The following is a 21,060-nucleotide window of genomic DNA, read 5'->3' on the forward strand; positions in this document are numbered from 1 at the left end:
CATCCAAGAATCTTAATGTATCCAGAGAAGCTGAATTAAATACAACGGAAGGAAACAATTAAAAAGGGACTGGTTTCTGTTTCCAATTGCTCTGAGCATTATGAATTATTATTACCTCTCAGACTAAAAAAAAAGTATAATATTGGTCAGACACTAAAAAACAAGTCCAGAAACTGGACAGATTGTAATTTAAACTGAAAATTTAATTTTTTATGTAGGGCTTTGAGCACATAACTGGCACATTTAAATACAGCACAATTTTATTTCCCAAATGCTTTTAACTACTTGTGGCTTTTTGAAAAAGCTTGCTCAGTGTAATGAAATCAATCTTGCATTAAGCTCTTATTTCTTAAAGAATTGACGGTAAACAGAACATCAGCCTAAAATCTCTGACATAATTTCTTGTTTGTTACTGCTCTTATTAAGTAATTGGCTCTATTAAGAGAATTCTGCTGGAATCTAATCCGGAATTTTTGTTCAAGCCATTTCAGACCACAAAGTATTAAAGCAATTGAAGGACGTACTTCCAGATAAACCATCAAATGAGGAGTAAGCCCTTCTGGAGATAGGTGAATTAGAGGAAGATTTAGTCCTTGTCTATCAATGTTTAATAGTTAGGATGGGAATGAAGTCATCTCTAGTATTTGGGAAAGATTATTTAAAAAAAAAAAAAAAGGCAATTCTGACAAAAGGAGTTAAACAACAGGTTGTTGTATAAAAAGATCTGTGGAAAACATTTTCCAACCAGGAATGAAAAACAGAGTTAAAAATTTGTAAGACTTTAATAGAGACAGAGCATAGGATGTAACATTTTACATAATCAAACATACCAAATTCTATAGTCCATTCTACAGCCGTGAAAAAGAGGGGAAAAAAAGATGGTAGGGGAACACCCTGGTGGATCCACCACTAGAAAACATTTCAAGCATGACCCAAGCTCCTATTAAACTGCAAAGTGCAGAGTAGGAACAGTCACCATAAAATGAGTATTCCCTTGCACTTGCATACAAAACAACGAGTAAGAAGGTTCTTCCTGAAACAAGGCTGAAATGTAAGAGGAACAACACAATCCATCAGCTTAGGCTGAAATACAATAACGGTTAGACAGTCAATAAACTGGATTTGAACATGAATCAGAAGTGCATCCTTGCAGTAAAGAAGGCAAACTGTGTCCTGAGCTGCATCATTAAGAGTACAGCCAGCAGATTGGGCGATGGGATTTGTACATTCTACTGGGCCTTTGTCAGTCTACACCTGAAACACTATATAGAGCTTTGGTCCCCCCAGTTCAAAATAATCACTGAAGAATAAAAAGGGTACAGCAGAGAGTTACCAAGATAATTAGATGGTTGGAGAACTTTATAGATGAAAAAAGGTTGAAGGAATTTAGTTTATTCAGCCTACAGAAGATTCAGGAGAGATGTAATCAGAGTCTTTCACTGCCTAAAGGCAGTTACAGAGAAGAGGGAGGTACTCTCGTCACAAGGACACATGGTGACGGGACAAGACGCAACAGGCACCATTTCTTTCCAGGGAAATTCTCTCCGGATATAAGAAAAAAGTCTTCACCATGAAACAGTGAAGCATTAAAATAGGTTGTCCAGAGAAGTAGGGGGAATCTCGCTCACTAAAAGCATTCTAGACTGCTTAACAGGGCTCTGCATAACGTCAGTCTAAGGTCCCTCCCAGCCCATCACTTTTCTAGAATTCACAATTTTGAAATGTTTCAACCAGTGTAGTGCTAATTTTGAAATTGTCTTCTATTGCTTTTCGCAATAATCCTAAATTAAATGAGGGTCTTCTATAATGAGTGAAAATACCTGTTTTAAAAAGCAAGAAACAAATATTGGCTATTATAACCCAGTGATTCAACTTCCTTTTTTTTTCCTCCAGAAAATTCCACAGCTACAAAAAATCCACAAACACCAAAAAACCCCAACTACAGAAACCATGGTTTCTAACTTATAGTTAAAAACTAAGAACAAAGTTTTTTTAACTCTCTCTTCAGCAGACATGTCCACAGCTGTCTTCAATCTCCCTGAATTATGTATATAACAATTTGAGCACAGGCACATACTGCACAGCAGCTATTTCTCCATCCTTTGCTCTGCACTGCACAAGGAGAAGAGGTTCCCACATCCTAACTCAGTTTGGCTCACAAATGAGTTAGGACATGGAGAAAACAAAACCATGTGTCTATGCCTTTGTTGTATTAGTTAATGGAATAAGTGGGTTGAGAAAGCAAAAGCATTAATATGATTCTGTACTCTAATACATTAAACCATTAAAACAAGATTTGATGTTTAAGTGTACAGACCTTGGCAGGCTTCCTCCCATGGCAGAAAATTACTATTAAAAAGCTTTTAAAAGCTTTTAAAGACACATACACACACAAAAGAAAAGAATATCCATTTAAAAAAATGAGAAAGGTAAACTACAGAATAACTGCTATTGATGCTCCACTGAATCAGGACTCACTGATTCTCAAATCATGGATTAAAGCTGAGGCTATCTGTACTTCTGATTGCAGATGAGAACATAAAAGTATTTCTGGAATAGACTTAACAGCAGCCCCAGGTACTGCCTCTTCGATCCCAGCTTCTGAGAAGGCAGTAAATAGCAAATAAGCGCCACCAAAACCCTTAAATACGGACTGTTAATGTTTCTTGCCATACAAAAGACATGTCATTTTTTAGTTTTGGCACAAAAAGAGAGCCATAAAAGGACCAGGCATTCTCAAAAAAGACCCCAATAGTAGCTTCAGACATTAACATCTGAAGCACTTATAGAGATACAGACAGCTCCGTAATTTATTCTAAATTTTGTCATAATTAAGTCTAACAAGCTGACATTTCTCTTGTATCAGAATCCAATCCAAACAGAAAAAGGAAGCATGTCCTGCCTTAACTCAATGAATTTTGGCTAAAGCATCACAGCCTAAACCAAGGACAGAAGTGTTTTGGCAGCCTGACTCCTCTGATGAATCAACCAGACAGCACCAGGGAAAGCACGCACACCCCGGATTCATTATCTGAACACAGGCTTACACAAGCATACCATCTTGTCCTCTTCTTCTGCTTTTTAAAAAACTAATATAACACTTTGAGCAGAACATGGCCTAGCTTAGTGTTGACAGACGTGTGTATGTAAGAACAGGTTTAAAGAAAAATAAGCAACCCAAACCATCTTTTACCTTCAGCTTTGTTATTTTATGCGTATGACTTGAGTACAAATGAAAGCATTGCTTGATTGCAAGGTACATTCAGCACAGCATTAGGTACACATACATTCGTATCAATCACACTGCTCAATCACGAAACAATTATATTGTTTATTGCTGCCATTTAGATAATAAGTTTTAAATTTTTTGTAAGACACGTAGCTTTGATCTGTATAGGAGGTAGAAATTAGCTGGTCTTTCCAGAAAAAGCAGCATTGCATGAGTTAGGAGACAGGTACTACAAGGCTACATTAAGGGGTTCTTCCAGCGTATCTGTAATTAGGAAGCATGGAAAGCTTGAAGGAAGATTTTAAAAAGTTTAGTCTATTCTTGTTGCTGTCTTGTAACAATTGCTTTTTTGGTGTCAGACTTCTGGAAGTGAATTTTCTCTCAGAATGCTGACAAAAAAATGGAAAATAAAGTGAAATATTGCTGTAGATAAGAATGGCTAACTAAGTGTTTATCCTGTTTATTGGTCCTCTTCTCAACATGAAATGTGCATGCTTACATCCTTTTTTGGACTTTTATTAGTTGTGTACTCAAAATGAAAGTAGTTCTGTTCCAGCTAGGGTAAATGCTCCTTAACATCTGGATGGGATTACTTTATGCTTTGAAGATATCTGGAATTTATGACAGTTTTATGACACTGCACATATTTTAGAGGAGCCAGGGGGATTCTCTTCTCTCTGGAGAATGCAGCAATTGGCGCTGTACTCTGACTCAGTATGTCAGTACCTGAGTAAGCTAACCCATGCTCAAATTTCAAGTATTTTGTGCCTGTTTGTCTGAAAACTAAAGGTGATTTGTTCCTTCTTCATCTAAATGTTTTACCCCACCCCAGTCTTAAGAGAACAACTCTCCTCTTTCATGGCTTAGGGATCTGCTCAGCCCTGAATGTAATTAAACTTAGTAACTTAGTGAGTGCAATACTGTCTAGACTGAACAGGCTCTAGAGGAAAGTTAATACAGAACCTGCCTGCTGTTAGTTCTGCAATGACCTTCTGCAGATCACCATTCTCCAAACGTAAGCTTCAAGGAGAAATTCTGCTTGCAAACAACATTCAGACAGCATGTATATTAAAAACAGCAACACCGTATGAGAAAAAGCCATACAGTTTTTTACATCAGTAAGACTTTCTCTTATTTTCATTGTCTATTTTAACCTTATTTTTTTAATTGAGGTACCATTTTAAAAATACCACACTTGGAACACAGTTAAATACTGTTTCACCACTACATTTCAAGACATCTATTCATTTATTTACTTCCAAATTTGCTTGAATAAATCAAGAAAACTGTGCAATGAAGTAATTTATCATAGTTTTTTAGCAGGGTTAGAGAGCTTGTTTAACCAAATGCATTCATGAAAAATGAAGTCTTAAGATTCCTTTAAAAATTCTGCGGCGTGGAATATATATTTGTGGAAAGCAGTTTGGCATAAATGTCTGTGAATGTTTGTGAGGGCTTTAAATAAAATTCTTCCACTATAATGGGCTGGAATTAGAGCTTCACCACACTACCATTGAATTATTTAGCATTCACAAAATTTCAAGCTTCTAAAACAGAGATACTTAAGTCTCTTAATCAAAAAGCTTGAAAGTAATTTCTTAGAAGGTATTCTTCTTCCATTTTATTTGAGCAGACAAAAAAATACTAGTTGTACCAAGCAATTAAGTAGTACTGTATCGTCCACAAGTACCCTGTGAATAAAGGAAACCACCTCTCTGTGAAATAATACAGACCTTGGTGTGTTGTGGTTGTTTTTTTTTTTTTCCTTCTTTAGTATTTTCAACACATGAACTAAAAAGCAGCTCAAGAACTACAGCTGGTTTCCAAAGACGGTAACATTCAATCCTATGCTGCTGCTCATTAACAAGGGGTAAGCCAACTACATCCTACCTTGTTTTTAATATTTTAAGCCACTGGCAGCTCACCTATAACTCTGTACACTTTAAATAAAATTTTTGAAATTAGGATTTGTATCTGGCTCTTTGTGCGATTTCTATTTACTGGCCCATGTATAAACCAGAAATTCAACTATTCTCCAATAGCCAGTGCAAATTATAATCCCAGAAATGAAAATTAAAGCAATGCCAAGAGCAAACATGGCTTCCTTAGAAAGGGGACTTTAACTCAATGTGCATGGTTCCATCTTCTCTAGGAAACGCTAACAGCTGAAATAATTTTCTATAAATATTTTATGTATAATATTCTATAAATATTTATGTATGCATAAAAAACCCCTACAGCTATGAGATATCACCTCCAGGTGAGAAGGCAAAAATAAGACCAAAAAAGTAATTGTTTCTGGCAACTGATGAAGAAGCAAACACATCTTTCCATGTTGGCAAAGACATATTTGAAAAATCCCGTCTTCCTTAATTAGGTTTGCATTAGAAACAAATTGATGTAATATGAATAGGACAAAATTAACAAAAGTATGCTGAAACAAAAGCCTTCTGAGACTCTTTCTTTTCCTTGTTTCCAAATCATGGTTAAAATCTTCCAGGTCATTTTAGAACTTGTTACAGACTCAGTTGGTAAGTATTTTTCCTTTGAAGTGCTTTATTTGTAACTAAATAATAGCTAACATTGATTTAAATTGGTAACAGGATACAAATTGATGACTACATCGGAAGTGGACCTACTGCAATTCCTACAGAGGAGAAGGCTGGGATATTTAGGACTCCTCTGTCTTGTGTGGCTCATGCGGCAGCTCAGAGACAGAAGACAGCTGGTCAGTCAGCGCGCAGGCAGCTCTAAAAAGCACGTGCTGGCTCTTGCCCAGATGCTAAGCCAAACACAATCTAACAGTGGCACAGAAGAAAAGTAGGAGTTATGATGGGAAATGCTGGGGGTAAAAGGGAATTGTGGTGGCATATAAGACACTAGGAGGAGCTGGAGGTAAGAAAAGGTACCCTCTCAATATTTGGAATGTCGAAGGAAGATGTTAATTATGCTGATGCTTGTTTACTGCTTGTCAGTTTTGAATCCACATAGTTTTAAAAGTAAATTCAAACTAAGTGAAGCTTCAATTTTAAAAAAAGATCCTTATCTGGCATTGATAACATAGTTAAAATGCCAGAAAGCTGGATAAGCACTGCTCACAATGAATACAATGCTAGATGTGCTTAAAACATTAGAACACCACTAACATGGTGTTCAACCAGAACTGAATTTCAGGGGATGCTGAAAATAGTCAAATTCAGTACAACAAAGAAATGAAAAATGAGAATGCGTAAAACAAAAGTTAGTTTTTGGAGAAGAATGTCTTCATATAACCTCCTGATGTCACTCTGCTCTTTCAAAAGAAAAGTGCGCATTAGTTCTACAGACGCTATACGCTATGGTTTCTCAGTAGCAACACAAGTGGAGAACCATGTTACAATTGTTGAAGCAGATATGGTAAGTCTCAAAACCTGTTCTTCTACTAGTGTTTATAAAACTCAAGTAATTATAAGCAGCAATCTATATAAACAAATGCATTCTCCTGCATGTGCACACAACTATAGAATTAAAAGTTTGGAATACTTTATTACTTTTCCTAACCAGATAAGGAAGCTGCCAAATTAATCTTTTATTTCAAGACAATGTGGGAAAATATTTTTGCATTCAAATTTAGAGGATTTTTAAAGAAATATAACATCCTGCCTTTTTTAAAATGGGGGGAAGGAGAAAGGCTCTTTCCACAAAGCAGCTTATCCTCAGAAATAGCACAGTTTAGCACTAGACGTGCCTCAGGAAGAGGGGGGAGGGCTTATATCACAAGCCCGTCCATTGTACTGAAAGACGACTTTTCCTATGGATGGGCGATCATCCTGTTATGCGGCTCTCAACTTCCTCCTGCATTGTGAGCCTCAAGCCATAGAAAGTAAAGTTCTTAAACTGAGGATTGTGTTGGGAACTCCAAACACTTTCAATACAAGTTAACCAAACAAATACATCATGGTCAGACTATTAACATCCTGGTTTAGTTTGCTGAAGCCACTATTCTTTTGAAAAAATAATGTAATCAGGAGAACTCTGGATAGTTATCTTGTTAGTTCTTTTGGCTTCTGATAACATTTGGACTAACTGAAAAAAAAAAAAAAAGCCTGGAACTGCAGTAGAAAGCCAGGTTCAAGATGCAAGACAATGCAACCTTCACAAAACAAACTGTCCCTAAATAGAGACCAAATGGGAGAACGTTGAAAGATCAAAAAAACCCCACCAACCCCTACGCTAATTACCTATCCAAAAATAGCTCTGAAAACCAAGAAATGGTACTCTAATTGCATTTGGGAAACATTAAACCTTAAGTAGCTACAGTTTCAAAAGTGCAATCTGTAAAAGTCTGTTTCAAAGTGCCTCAACAGGAGGTCAGTGGCCCCATTAAGAAAAAAGCTATTATGGACATGGAGCAAAGCGACTAAAGAGCTATTAATGTTAGTTAGGTTAGGACTTGCAGCATGTGTTCCAAGAAGAGAGTACAGTACATACCAGTGCCGTTGCAATCTATGCAGTCAACTGTGGAGCAGCCTGGTTTATGCCACTGGCAGATTCTAGTGTGCTGCAGCTAGAGGTATGCTACGTTAAACAGGTCTACGGTTACCTGATATCCTTCGGTTTTTTTCTGGCACCACTTCAGCAAGGCATTTCTCTTGGATCCTCCATATTCTCTTGCTAAGGCAGACAATGGATCTTTCCTCTCTTCCCTAGGAGCAAGGTGGAATCACAACTTAGAGCTTGTAAAGTATCTTTTGCAACAGAAATACATATTGTAAAAACTTAAAAAAAAAAAAAAAAAAGGACAAATCATCATCACAGTGAAAGTAGTAGGGTACAGCGCCTACTGACTGTAAAAAGAATACAAGAAATACCTGCAGAGACTTAAGAGTTATTTTGGAGTAGTTCTTTCATTAGCAAATCATCCTTCTTTTTCCTTTAAATTGAACTTTCTTTCCTAGGTCTTTCAACCTCAATGACATTTTTTCTAATAGTTCAGAAAATTAAACTCATAAGATGGTTAAGTTTCAGCTTGAACCATTAAGGTAACTCAAGTGACTTTATTTTGTATTTAGAAAGAGAATAAACTGATGCTATCTCTTTTGCATCTCATGGCTGATTACAAATGTCACCTTGAAACAACACGCTTGTATATTAGCAGCATGCCATCATTAACAGAACATTTGCCTGAGATCTGGAGGTCTTAAAAAAAGAGGGGAGAGATCTAACTAGGGTGATCTGGCATTTGATATACTGGCACAATAATGATTCATGTTTTTTGAAATAAGAATGTTCGATTACCAAGGAAAGCTAGCTATTAATTTCACTTCCAGTCTGTGAAGCTATCTTAAGGCATTTTTTTTCTTTAAGGAAAGATTGGGAAGAAAAATATGATCATATCTGGGTGGGCCAGTTTTTCACAAGTCTCACATTCCAGACATCCCTTTACCAGGCTTCAGAAATGAGCTCTTAGATTTAAAAAAACCCATATTATAGAGATTAGTATTTTTGTAGTGGCCTAGTTACATGATTCAGTGTTTCTGTAGATACCCTAGTGAACAGTCTCTGACAAAAAGACTAGGTATTACACCATTATGGAGCTTAGTTACTGGGCATAAAATGTACCAGCAGTTTTTCTTAATTTTCCAAACAGAAATTATTAAAAATAAAATAAGATAGCTATTAGTGAAGCCATACTGCAAAGATTTCCTCATCCACCATTTTTTAAAGGTTTCTATGCAGACGTAAGCAAGATTCTCACAACATCCACAAAGATGATGCCCTAAGTTACTCCTTTCGGATATATCCAGAAAGACATAAGGATTGCATACATTCACTCTCACATCTTTAACTCTTTGTTCTTTACAACCCATTTGGTGAATGGAAAGGAGGGTGGAGGGTGGAGATACATAGTATTTTCCATTGATTCTCTGCTGCAGATTTATAGGTAGCAATTATCCAGGTCCTGCTAGGGGAAAAGAAAGCATCCAGGGAACGTGGGTTTCTTCACGCATGTGTGCTACCAATGGAACTCCAGAGACTGTTCCACGTATCAGCATCTGCCACTCAACGCATAAAAGAAGAGAAGATGTACCAACATACAATGAAATGTCCTAAGGCACTAATCTTAAGTATATGTATTGCAATTTGCTTGGCGAGTCTTCACTGAAATACAGTTGTCAAGACCTCAAAGTTACTTGGAAAGAGACATCAGCGGTGCATTTGAAACAGCCATTAAAATATATTCATAGCGGAAAAATAAACAGGAAACAGCAAGTGCCTTTTAGCATGAAAGAAGCCAGTATGAGCCTTCACACCTCACTGCTACTCTCAGAGAAATTTAACGGGACAACCAAGTTGCTGTGTTATTTTAAACACGAAATAAATTATCTGTAGCTAAAATTAATAGGTACCACACAGCCAGAATGATGCTTCAAAAAATTCTATACTTCAGTTGTTAAATCAGTACATATTTCAACAACCCAGACTGGTGTATTTTTTTCATTGGTGATTGAAACAAACAACAATGTGATTGCATTCAATCTACAACAGAGATTATGCAACACTAAGAGAACTTTAGAACAGAGATTTGGGACAACATACGAGAACTCATATTAAAAGCTCCCTCTCTTTACGCTAAACATACTGTTTAGCCATGAGGGAGCTGTACAGCCTGTTCTCAAATTCCAGTAAGAGCACATGGTTTATATCAGGTTCTCACAGTTGTGAAAACACTGCTGAAGAAAATAAATTAGTGTTAAGTTTTATGGAGACAATGAGAATGGTTTGACATATAAATCTTACACGTTAGTCTATTAGGTCAACTGTATTCCGAATCAAAGAGCCAATGAAGTTTCAATGAGAACAGGGAACAGCACACTGCAAGTATTTGTTTTAGTGAACTATAGCAATAACTGTTTATTTTACAAAAACTTTTAGAAAAAGGCAGGGGAAAAAAAGGAAACCCGATCCCACAACGAACTGAAGTCCAGCAGCGACATTCTGAGGATGGTTCCAAAGAGCATGCTCATCACCGCACACCCACTGCTGCCAATTCTACTGCTAAGTCTTCCTGTAGCGCTTAGCATTGCACTCAGTGGTCGGGCAGCACAGTAATGATATCATAATTATAACTGTACAATTCTACCATGAAATGCACCCTATTTGCTGCAGGCTGCCATCAATACAATTTTATACATTACCAGCTCAAAGTTCATACACAGGTGTTTTAGTCTTCTTTTTTTATTTCTGGATTTACTTAGCCTAAATTTAGGGGCTAACACAATATTAACTGCTGCTGGTAAAGTACCCACAGATCCAAACTCAATTTAATTTCTGCATTGTGTAAGGAGAGCAGCACTGAGGCACGACTCAGCTGATTTCAGGGAAATAATTTTCAATAGCAGCCACAGGTGTAAATAACATCACAATTTTATTATGTAATTATGACATATTGCAAATGTCTCAGAACATTAAGGGTTTAATATTTCTGCTGAACAAAAGCTTTGTCAAGAAGCTCTGTGTTAAGTGGTCTTAGAAAAGTCATTTAATCTTTGTCTGCCAGTTTCCCAATTTGTGAAGCAGGACTAAGTACATACTTCACTTGCATAGCATGAAGCTTAAATACTCTGAAGCCCTTTGACTGATAAAACTTTTCCTCTCTGTAGTTAAATTTATCACAGACTTATCTTTTTATCTTACTAATGGAAGCGGGTTGCCTGGCCATTTGTATCTTAGACTTGCAATATGATTTCATCTGTGGGACAAATAACCCAGGCCCATTCACTCATGGCTATTTAGAAGACTTGGCAGCGTCTGGAATTAAGACCTAGTCATGGTACTTTTTGTCTTTGGCTCTGATTACAAAAGTTAAGGTTTATCATGCGGTCTCCCTGGGTCCAAGCCACTCGAAAGATTTGTTCAACATGCTGTAAGCTCACTTCTTGAATTTGGCTTCATGCTATTCTGAACTGATGTGATGCTATTATTTAGTGACATCACTTACCTTCGTTTTCTAGTGGAGCATAAAGTTTTGGTATTAACCTCATAAGCTCTAAAAAGCTTAACTTCCGGTCTAACTTTTAAAACATATACTGAGGTTTGAAAACCCAAAGAAAACACTTTCTGACGCTCTCAAAGATTATTGAAAGTCGTTATTGTACAGTGGCAGTAGAGTCTGCAGTCTTAGTGCCAGTATTATATACCAGATATATGCAGACAGATAGCTGGGAAATGAACACATTTCAGTGCACCACAAAAAAGGGGTTCTACCTTATTCGACTTCTGGTTGTAGGGGTGACTGATGCAGTAGGAGAGGAGGAGAGCGACAGCTGTGGTGAGGTGGTACCCATTGCCATGAGAGATGCTGGAGATGCTCCATCAGGTGCGCTGATATCCCGTTTGATTTCTTCACTACTTCTTCGAGAGACTAAGTGGGAAAAAGCGCATATGTTTATCATTTGCAAACATAAAACCTTTCAAACTCATTCTGGCTCTCTGACAAGCATTAGTTCAGAAACCGTGCATAGAAAACCACATACAATACTAGGCTTCAGCACTTGTCTTGAGACTTTCCACTTAGGAAATATCAAGGATTTAGACTGCACTATCAACGTTTGTGATCTTGAAGCAAAGAAAATTTGATGAATGTATCTTAATGGGACATCACTACTTCCATTTGAAGGTTTTTATGAATGAGAAAATATTTTTAAACCAAACCATTTCATTTTTCTCTGGTCTATGTAGTTATGTTGCTAAGCATCAAGTAGTTCAGAAAAATGAAAACCAAAACAGTTTAGAGATGACAGCTGCTTTATTTCCACTATTAAGTGGAAATTTTTTAATAAAAAATTGGCATGTATGTGATGCTCTGGACATTAACTAAATATCATCAGTAAGCAAATCAAAGATTGACCTGAGACCGTTCAGCCACATTCCACCGAGCCTGCCTCATTTTATCAAAGGACAAACAGTTTTTCTTCTGAATGAAAGCACAAGCATTATACTCTGTAAAACCAAATTTGGAACAGTTGTTTTCTCTCCGTGGAAGAGTTCCCAGTTAAAACTATGAGATTTGCCTTTTATACTTAAAAACTCACCATTGTTTATGTTTGTGCAAATCAAAGATATAACTCTCCAAATATATCAGTGACTTATTAATGTACTTGCTGTAAGTCATTAGAAAATAAGTACTAGACACAAGAAGTTAGGAAAAACCACTTTTGGGTGGATTTTTTTAGGAGGAATCAAAAATGATCTGAAACATTTTCTTCTTGAAACCATTTACTCAAGTCTAGGTTTTTTTTAAAAAATATTTCTTTCAAATCAGTTCTGCCTAGTTTATAGAAAGTATCATTTCCACAGTATCACACTATTTGTACCATAATCTTAAAGACCTGTTTTTAGAAACCCCTCCTGATACTGAGACACCAGCTTGACAGTAAACTAACACTCTACATAAACTTCTATTAAGCAACTCTGTTTTTAAAAATCCAAAGTTAACATCAAATGTGCAGCAACCACTACGAGTAATAGTGAAAAACAGTTGTAAGTTATGCCATCCACAAAAATGGACTATTTAAAAATGATTCACTGCAAACGTTCTTTTGCCCTTCAGAATCGGTAGAAGTTTTCGCTAGGTAATATGCGAAAACACTTATATGCATTAGATAATATATAATGATGCATTTTTTACCTAAAAAGAACAAGCCTGCTATTTTAAACCATTGAAAACAATTCTTTACACAAACAAAAACGGAATTGCTTAGTTAGTGAAGAAGAATAATATGCTTCTCTGCCCATTCACTTAAAAAAAAAAATAATTCCTACATCCAAGCAGTAAAAGGCAACAGCCAGGAACAGTTTCTTTACTCACATATACCTTGCACATCAAAATTATTTGTAATACAAGGGAAGACAACAGAAGTCAACTGTTACATGTATGGTTCATACTCATCCATCTGGAAGGTTGGTGCAATTCATATATGCAAAAATAAGGAGATAAGCCATTAAAAGAAATATGTTCAGTTCCATATGATGCAATAAAATAGAATATTTTTTTAGCATTGGACTTTAGTTTCTTTCCCCAAATATTTCAAGAGAAAACTTGAGCACTGAAAAATAAGCTATTAAAAATACCCAAGTAGAGTTTTTTAACAAGAGCTTGATGGTCTGAAGACCACAGTTTTCTGTGGAAAAAGTGAAGTACATCTGTAAGTACAGTGTTGAAATGAGAGCTCCTGGTTTTACTGATCATCTAGGAAACATGACATTACCCGAAATAGATTTGGCACTTTCCATAGCAGGTACTCTTGGCAGAGACGCTGGCCTGCTGGTAGATGATGTTCTCAACAAATGTTCTGGACAAAGAAAAAGAAGAGAGAACATAATTAACAAAGATTCCAGTTAAATGTAAGACATTGAACTATGAGTCATGAATATTGTCTACAAATGCCTGAATACATTGCTTTGTCCCTCGTGTGTTCTTTTTTTTCTTTCGTTTGTTGGGTGGTTGATGTTGGTTTGGGTTTTTTTGTTTGGTTGGTTTGTTTTGTTTTAATAAAATGATGCTGGCTGCTTTTTTTTTTTTCCTCTCCAACGTGGTGGAATCAAAAAGGTGCCTTTACATATTGTAGGGAAAGATTAGTTCTGCCAACTGCCAATGAGCAAAATCAAACTACAACAAAATTAGTTTTCTGTAGCATCAAATCAAACTGTTTCCTATTACTTAAGAAATATTCCTTCAAATAAAATCTTTAGACTGTAAACAAAAGGTTTACATACTCCTATGTAGAAACACTTAGAAGGCAGTAATCTGAATACAAAAAAAACCCATGAAAATGAGAATAAGGATTTAAAAAAGTGAGACCCCATTCATTAGGCAAAAATGTGACAAAAGAAACAAATTGTTACAGATACTTTAAAAATATATATGGTGGTGAACAGGAATTCTGCCTGGCACATTCTCTGTTTGAATACAGTCTTGCTCTTGCATTCACCGACTATAATGAAAACAAACACACTATATAAAATACACCATTCATTTTGTGTTTAAGCTCATGTTTACCCATGACCTCTGTAACAATTAAAAGAATCCTAAACTATCTTCTTGGAAAGGCATTTCAATATTCCTAAAAATATCAAAGTTTCTAAAATTAAAACTCCAGCTGCATTGTACAAATAACATCAATATGCATTCAACAAAAGCAAGAAGGAAATCTGGCACATACAGACTATTATGAAGTGCTACAAAAAAAAAACCCCAACCCTTTGGAAAGCATCAGACCTCAGGAATACCAAATTGAGAGGAAATATTCAGCCTGGAGTCATATGGGGATTATCTTGAGAAACATCTACAAAAAAAAACCACACTAAAGCAGGCATAAATCAGAGAGCTACACCCAACACATGATAGCCATTCACTCTCACAGGAAGAGCACATTGTGAGCAGTGTTTTGAGAGACAAAACAAAGTTCGCAGAACAGGGAAATATTGGGAAACAGATAAATCAACACTCAATTTAATTCAATTCAATTTTTTCATCTGGATCCTGAAGATTCAATACTTAATAAGTTTATATTTTATTATTCACTTGCAATGCAATGCCAACCGTCATCCTTGTTTCATTTTGGCGGGAACCACCCCCCAACCACACAATACATAATGTAACCCCAGAGGTGTGTACTTTTAATATCTGGAAGACAGTTGCAAGACATGACCCTGAAATCATATTGTCTTGATTTTGCAAGTGAACTCAGTTTATGCACGCATTAAAATCTCTCAGCATAACACTGAGTTATTAGGATGCAATCATGGTTATGCTGAAAATTCAAAGAAGTGTCTTTATGATATGCCACCATGTGTGATGAGACACAAGTAATAAAATCTTGAACTCAAAATATTCCATGAAAATATTATGGTAATAAAAATATATAATACGATACTACCTCAGATACTAAACAATATAAAATGAAAAGGTGTTAATAGTATTGCTAAAAACAAAATTTAAATGAACTTGAATCAACACCTTGAACCGGGATTTCAGCATAGCTTGCTCTCTTGTCTGTCAGTGCAGCAAGGGGTTTTGAAGCTGAGATTGGTCCACTTATAGAATGCCTCTGAAATGGAAAACACACTTGTATCAAATATAATCTGAAGATAAATAAATATGGAACTGCAGAATCAGTTTTAGAAACTCAGACATGACATTGTTACTGATTTAAAGAACTAAAAAAAAGAACCTTTAAATATACTGAGTGAAAAAGGGTGCGTGCTCTGCACCTGTTGCTTTTGCCCATCTGAATGTATATACGCACACTATGCATTGATATTGTAACATTTTCTTCTTTCAACTTAAACCTGTTCCCCAAGCCAGTGTTGCAAATGAAGGTTGTGAATTCTCTTGCAGTTTTTGTATTAATTTTCACCTTCATTTATATTTTGATTGTACAAACCTCTTCTGGTTAAAGTTGCTGTGTTTATTTAAAGTAATACAACCTCCTACATGTAGCCAAGATTTTAGTGCTTGATTTGTGGTATTAACGTATGCCTTTACAGCCTTATGGGTCTTCCTGGAAAATTAGGATAATGGTATATTGGGCATAGTGACGTGAACTACCCTTTGCTACGAAGAGCCCTACTGAGAAAACCTATTTTATTATTCAGAACATCAACAACTTTTGTTACCACCTATTTAACTGAGATGCTCTGTGAACGACTGAAGAGACTTTGTAAAGTATTTGTCAAATATGTAACGAAATACAAATATAACCATTTTTTCTTTCTAAGGTCGCCTTAATTTGTCTCCTCTAAACCAGCTACAAAATGAATTTTTTAAAGTTTTATGCAAAATATTTAGCAATGCATGGCTTCTAGCAGCTTGAGGTAAAAGTACATGACCACAGATGTGTTATGTCTTGCACACAACAATCAACCACTGGATAGCACTGAAATCAGCATTTTAGTATCACACAAATGAACTGTACAATGCAATAATTACCCTTACACTTACTGAAACTCATATTCGGTGGCTGAAGACTCAGGGAAGACCATCCACAATTATTCCTTTTTAAATTAATCACTTCAAAGAGCCTATTGCAAATTATAGTATATTCTTTATTCACCCTGTCCTTTCTACTAGATTCCTATATTTAACCACAATCAGTCCAGTAAAGTGTTTATCCTGAAAACTCTTTCAGCTCTCCATCTGGCCCAAGATTAGATGGGAAGGTTAAATGAGCCTTATCTTTGTAAGATAATAAAGGTCAGGTGTTTCTCATGCCAAATCATGTAGGCAAGACAGACAAATCCAAAATTGTGATTAAAAAAAGTTAACAGTATGTATTTTGCAGCATCTTGTAGAACAGGAAGGATTATAGGGCTACTTATTCGTCATTTCGAGTCAAACTAGAGTTCCACTTTTGTGCTAGAAATTAAATGGACAAAATCGCCAACCATCTAAGAATCTAACTCCAAAACACAGCATGAAGAATTTCATCGGTTTATGTATCACAAGTCCTGCATGTACACTACCAACATTACTCCTTTAAACGTGCAGATGAAAGTGACTGCAACTGTGAGCCATGCACAGAAGTGCCTACAACAGCTTCTCATAAGAGCTGGTATTTCAAACTCGCATTAACTTTGAAGTTCACTTCACCCACTTAGGTTTGTTTTGTTTTGTTTTTAAATAAAGGACAGGGATTGCTATCAAAGTGAGAGTCTCCCCCCAGAAAAGGAAGCCACTATGATAAGAGTTAAGTAACGAGGTTAAAAGAAACATTTCATTTTGTCATTTTGTCTAGCTTTGGGCTTGTCATTACAAATACAGTGTAGTAGAGGAAACAAAGGTATGTACAGAGCGGGCACAGTGCCAGATAACCACATACTTTTAGCACTTTCTCAGCTTCCAGATAGCACTTAAAAACAAACATCCTTTACAGATATCGCCAGAAAGTGGTCATATTACTCAACTGATACCTTGTCGTGTACTGGTCTTGCCTCCTTGTTATAAAATGAGCTGTTTGTCTTTCTGCTCCTGTTGACACTACAGACAGGGCTCACCTCCACTGTTGCTAGTTCCTTATTACATATATTAGTTACAACTACAAGTAGTAACGTAGTGACTAATGCACAGCAAATTAGAGGAAAATGAACCAACTAATGTTTATCTAGTTCCACTTGGCAACGTCTATATAGGAGTAATAGTGCACAAGTTTCTTGGAGAAGTTTTTCCTGAAATATTTTACAAGTGTTAGAAACTTTTCTGCTTGACTGAGCTTTTGCTGAATTTGCAGATCGACCATTCCTCATTTCACTTACAAAGCAAAACACATCTGATGTGCAATCAAGCATGTATGGATCCTACCAATCTCTTTATAAACACCTTTTCCTCTTCAACTAGAAATACATTCTAACACTCACTTAACTGCTAAACACAATTTGTCCTTTACACTAGTGTTCAAACTCCTCAACACTAAATGAAAGTTCAACACTAAATCAAAAGTTCAGAGAAATCACATGCTTTTGAGGCTATTCATGGAGCTACAAATGGGACAGAAATTACTAAAGATGCTTTGCAATTACTAAAGATGCTTTGCAATCTATGATCCTCCTCTTATTCATCCAACACTGAGGTCTAGCAGAATAAAATGGTAAAAACTTTAAGGACTATTTTTGATGGAGTTTATAAAGAAATGGTTCCTAGATTTAAATAACATGTTTTTATATAGTGTCTCTGTATAACGTAATTACAGTAACAGAAGAAGATGCTAAGATCAACAGTTACTTTCTCACAGCCATACCTAGTTTGAAGATACAGTTTCTGCTAGCTACCTATGAGTCCTTTCCAATTAATTTTTTCTCATAAGATGAATAACAACTCCAGAAGAGGAGACAGCACACAGGTGAGATAGAAAAAAAAAGAGGACAAACACCTGACACTTCAGATTTGAGGCTGAACTCTGGCAGGATAAACTAATTCGTTAAACCCCAAATATTTTGCTTCTGACTCTTCATCCTTGCATCTGTTATTGGCTATGGAAGGAAACGTGACCTTCAGCCACTACCAGATTCCTCATCACTTTGTGCCTCAGTACATATTTCATCGAAGTACTTCACGCCAATGCACCTACACATGGCCATTTTGAAACAAACATAGTTCTTCACATATGAAGTAGTTAAGATATGGAATTCTTTGACACTGAGTTGCTTGGAGCCTCAAAGTTTATATGCTCAAGGCAAAGCAGGACATGCAGTGGTGACGAGTGAACCTGAAACCACGTCTACTTCAGAGTGTCCTCCAGCTATGAAACAGAAAAAGAAAGAACTCAGGGGAAGCAGCAGATATGCTTCCTTGTCCTTATCTTCCTCTCTAGGCATCTGTTTTGGTCACTCTCAGTGGCATCCCAGATCAGCTAAACTTTGGGCTAACCCAGCGGGGCTGTGTTTACATTTTGAAGAGCATTCTCTTCATACCTCCCTCCCTAAATTGTTCTGCAGTATTGCTAAGTGCTGTGGTAAGTAACAGCTATGTTCCACTGCAGGCTTGGACCTGAAGCCAAAGAGGGGTTTGGTTTTTTGTTTTCAGTTGCAAAAATGTATCCAAGAATGTATCTCTGTATACATACACATATTACTGTAAAGAAAAACAAACAAAGCAAAAAAACTCCCCAGGACTGAAGAAACTCACAGCACCGTCCAACACAAAAATGAAATGATATGCATAATTCAGCGGGGGCACATGTTGATGCATCTCTACTTGGAGAATCTTTTTTGCGACCAATATATCTTATCATAATATCAACATTGTGCCAGTTTCTCAGTAGGTGCCCATGTAAATATGTCCCCTGTGACAGCATTTAAAAGCAACCAAGATTAACAATAAGCACTGCAACACCCATACAGAAATCAACCCTTCCACCTTTACTCAAGATCTTAAACTATGGATGACTTTATAAGGTGGGAGCCAACAGCTCAACTCACATAGTGACTACTTATCAAAATCTTGCTTTTTGATTGCAAGAAAGCAAAAACCACAGACCAAATATAAAAAAAGAAAGCATAGAACACAGCAATAGAACACAAGGCAGTAATATGAACATAAAGAGAAGGAAAAGATGATGAAAAATTGGCTTTCACTCTTGAGCAGAAAATATTCTTTAAATACAATTTACATAATTGAGGTCACAAAACCCAGTTGCCTTCTGGATCATCACAAATACTTTCAAGAAAACCACCTACCTTCAAAAAGACAACAGAAGCTGTTTCCATTTACATGCCCTCCCCTTTGTTTTTCAGGCAATGTTTTCCACTAATGAGCTGTTAATGACTTGGTTCTATACCAGAAGTTGAATTCAAAATTCAAGTCATTCTGGCAGACCAAGAACATCAAACAAGAGCTGTAAACCTGAGCAGGTTTGTCGTATTCTAAAAGATTACTTTGGTTCATGGTCAATTTACAGGTAAATAAAGTGAAATAAGCCTCAGGCTTCATCAAAAAGTCTTCCATCTGCCAAAGCTCTGGTCTAGCCTTTTCCAACATGAGATTAAGTCTGCCTCTTCCTACAAGAGCACAGAAATAAACAGAAATATAAAGACAGAACAATAGGAACAAAACATCTGTCAGACACTTGCCACATTTAACGGCTTCAGAAAACTGCTGTCAAGAGCGACTGAGCCACAGGAAACAGAAGCTTTCACAAAAACCATTTAATTCTTTCTCTTTGCTTTGAAGTGATCCACTCATTTCATGAAACTCACTCTTAAATGTGTAAAAGCTGCACTAGCCTGAGCACAGGCGAATGGTCAGTCTGTTCCAGGTATTGTTCCTTGAGCTCTAAAAGCTGATATATGAATACATATTCTTCAGTTCACACAGAAAGGATTATCAAAACATTATGCTTACCAATAGTAAAAATCAAGTTCTGGTACTTCTGGCTAGTAATATCTTGAAGGCAACAGGAGAATTACTGACATTAAGTAAAACATATAGTACATTCTTCTTTTTTTGTGCACCTGGTCCCATCTGCTTTGTCCTTAAACTTGTTGGCTTTTGCCAAAATCTCATGTCACGCAGCTAGTGAGATAATTAACTCAGCAGTGATCAATAAAGCTGAGCATTAGAGTACTGATGATGCAGTCTTGGTGTACCTAGCCTCCTGTAACAGCTGAACAAATGGACAAAGCTTCAGAGGAGACAGAACAAAATATGCAGTACAACTGCCAACTGGTCAAACACTCAGTCATGAACAACGATGATCAATTCATGACGATTTCATTCCTCTCTGGTCAGGTCTGCTATTGAAAGCCCATGCAACATGGGATACATTTATACTGATGCTTGCTGACAGATTCTGCAGATTCCAGTCCATTCCCCAAAAGGGCTGTTTCCATGCCAGGCACAGGACTAAGAACTGACTAACAGCAACTCTATAACTAAGGAACGCAGATAAAATTTTCCTCTCATGCTTCTCAACAGCACAGGAACATTAACAGTTAGGAATATTTAACAAGAACTTCCAGATTATGCCAAATCTTGTATTTACAACATGGTTCACAGTGAAAGACTCTTTTGTTAGACTGAATATTTTAGTAATTACTTACTTGATGCAACATTGTATCATTATGTCCCCACAAAGTCAGCTATTTTTGCATATACCACCTGCAGTTTCACATGCTCTTCTTTACTAAGAAGGATTAAGCGCAGTCATAAAACACCTACCTGCATAGGGGATACAGCAGCAGCTGGAGGAGTTTTCATGGGACTTGGGCTCAGGGGCGTGCGAGGAATTGTGGCAGCAGCAGGGCTTGGAACTAGTAGAAATATGGAAAGGAAGCCATTGTGAGCATTGCACTGT

General features: G+C 36.6%; 1 protein-coding gene across 3 annotated transcripts in view; it reads right to left on the bottom strand.

Annotated features, from left to right (window-relative positions):
• Positions 1–21,060, bottom strand: part of SPECC1L (sperm antigen with calponin homology and coiled-coil domains 1 like) — a 72,203-nt gene that overhangs the window by 14,641 nt on the left and 36,502 nt on the right. For all 3 annotated transcript variants that reach the window (XM_064466534.1, XM_064466532.1, XM_064466531.1), the window contains 5 exons: positions 20,925–21,016; positions 15,231–15,321; positions 13,480–13,563; positions 11,477–11,633; positions 7,812–7,914 (listed from right to left, as the gene is read on the bottom strand). In XM_064466534.1, coding sequence (XP_064322604.1) covers positions 7,812–7,914; positions 11,477–11,633; positions 13,480–13,563; positions 15,231–15,321; positions 20,925–21,016 — 527 coding nt within the window. The remainder of the gene's footprint in view (positions 1–7,811; positions 7,915–11,476; positions 11,634–13,479; positions 13,564–15,230; positions 15,322–20,924; positions 21,017–21,060) is intronic.

This window comes from Phalacrocorax carbo, chromosome 15 (assembly GCF_963921805.1).
Source record: "Phalacrocorax carbo chromosome 15, bPhaCar2.1, whole genome shotgun sequence".
In the NCBI taxonomy this organism is placed as follows: domain Eukaryota; kingdom Metazoa; phylum Chordata; class Aves; order Suliformes; family Phalacrocoracidae; genus Phalacrocorax; species Phalacrocorax carbo.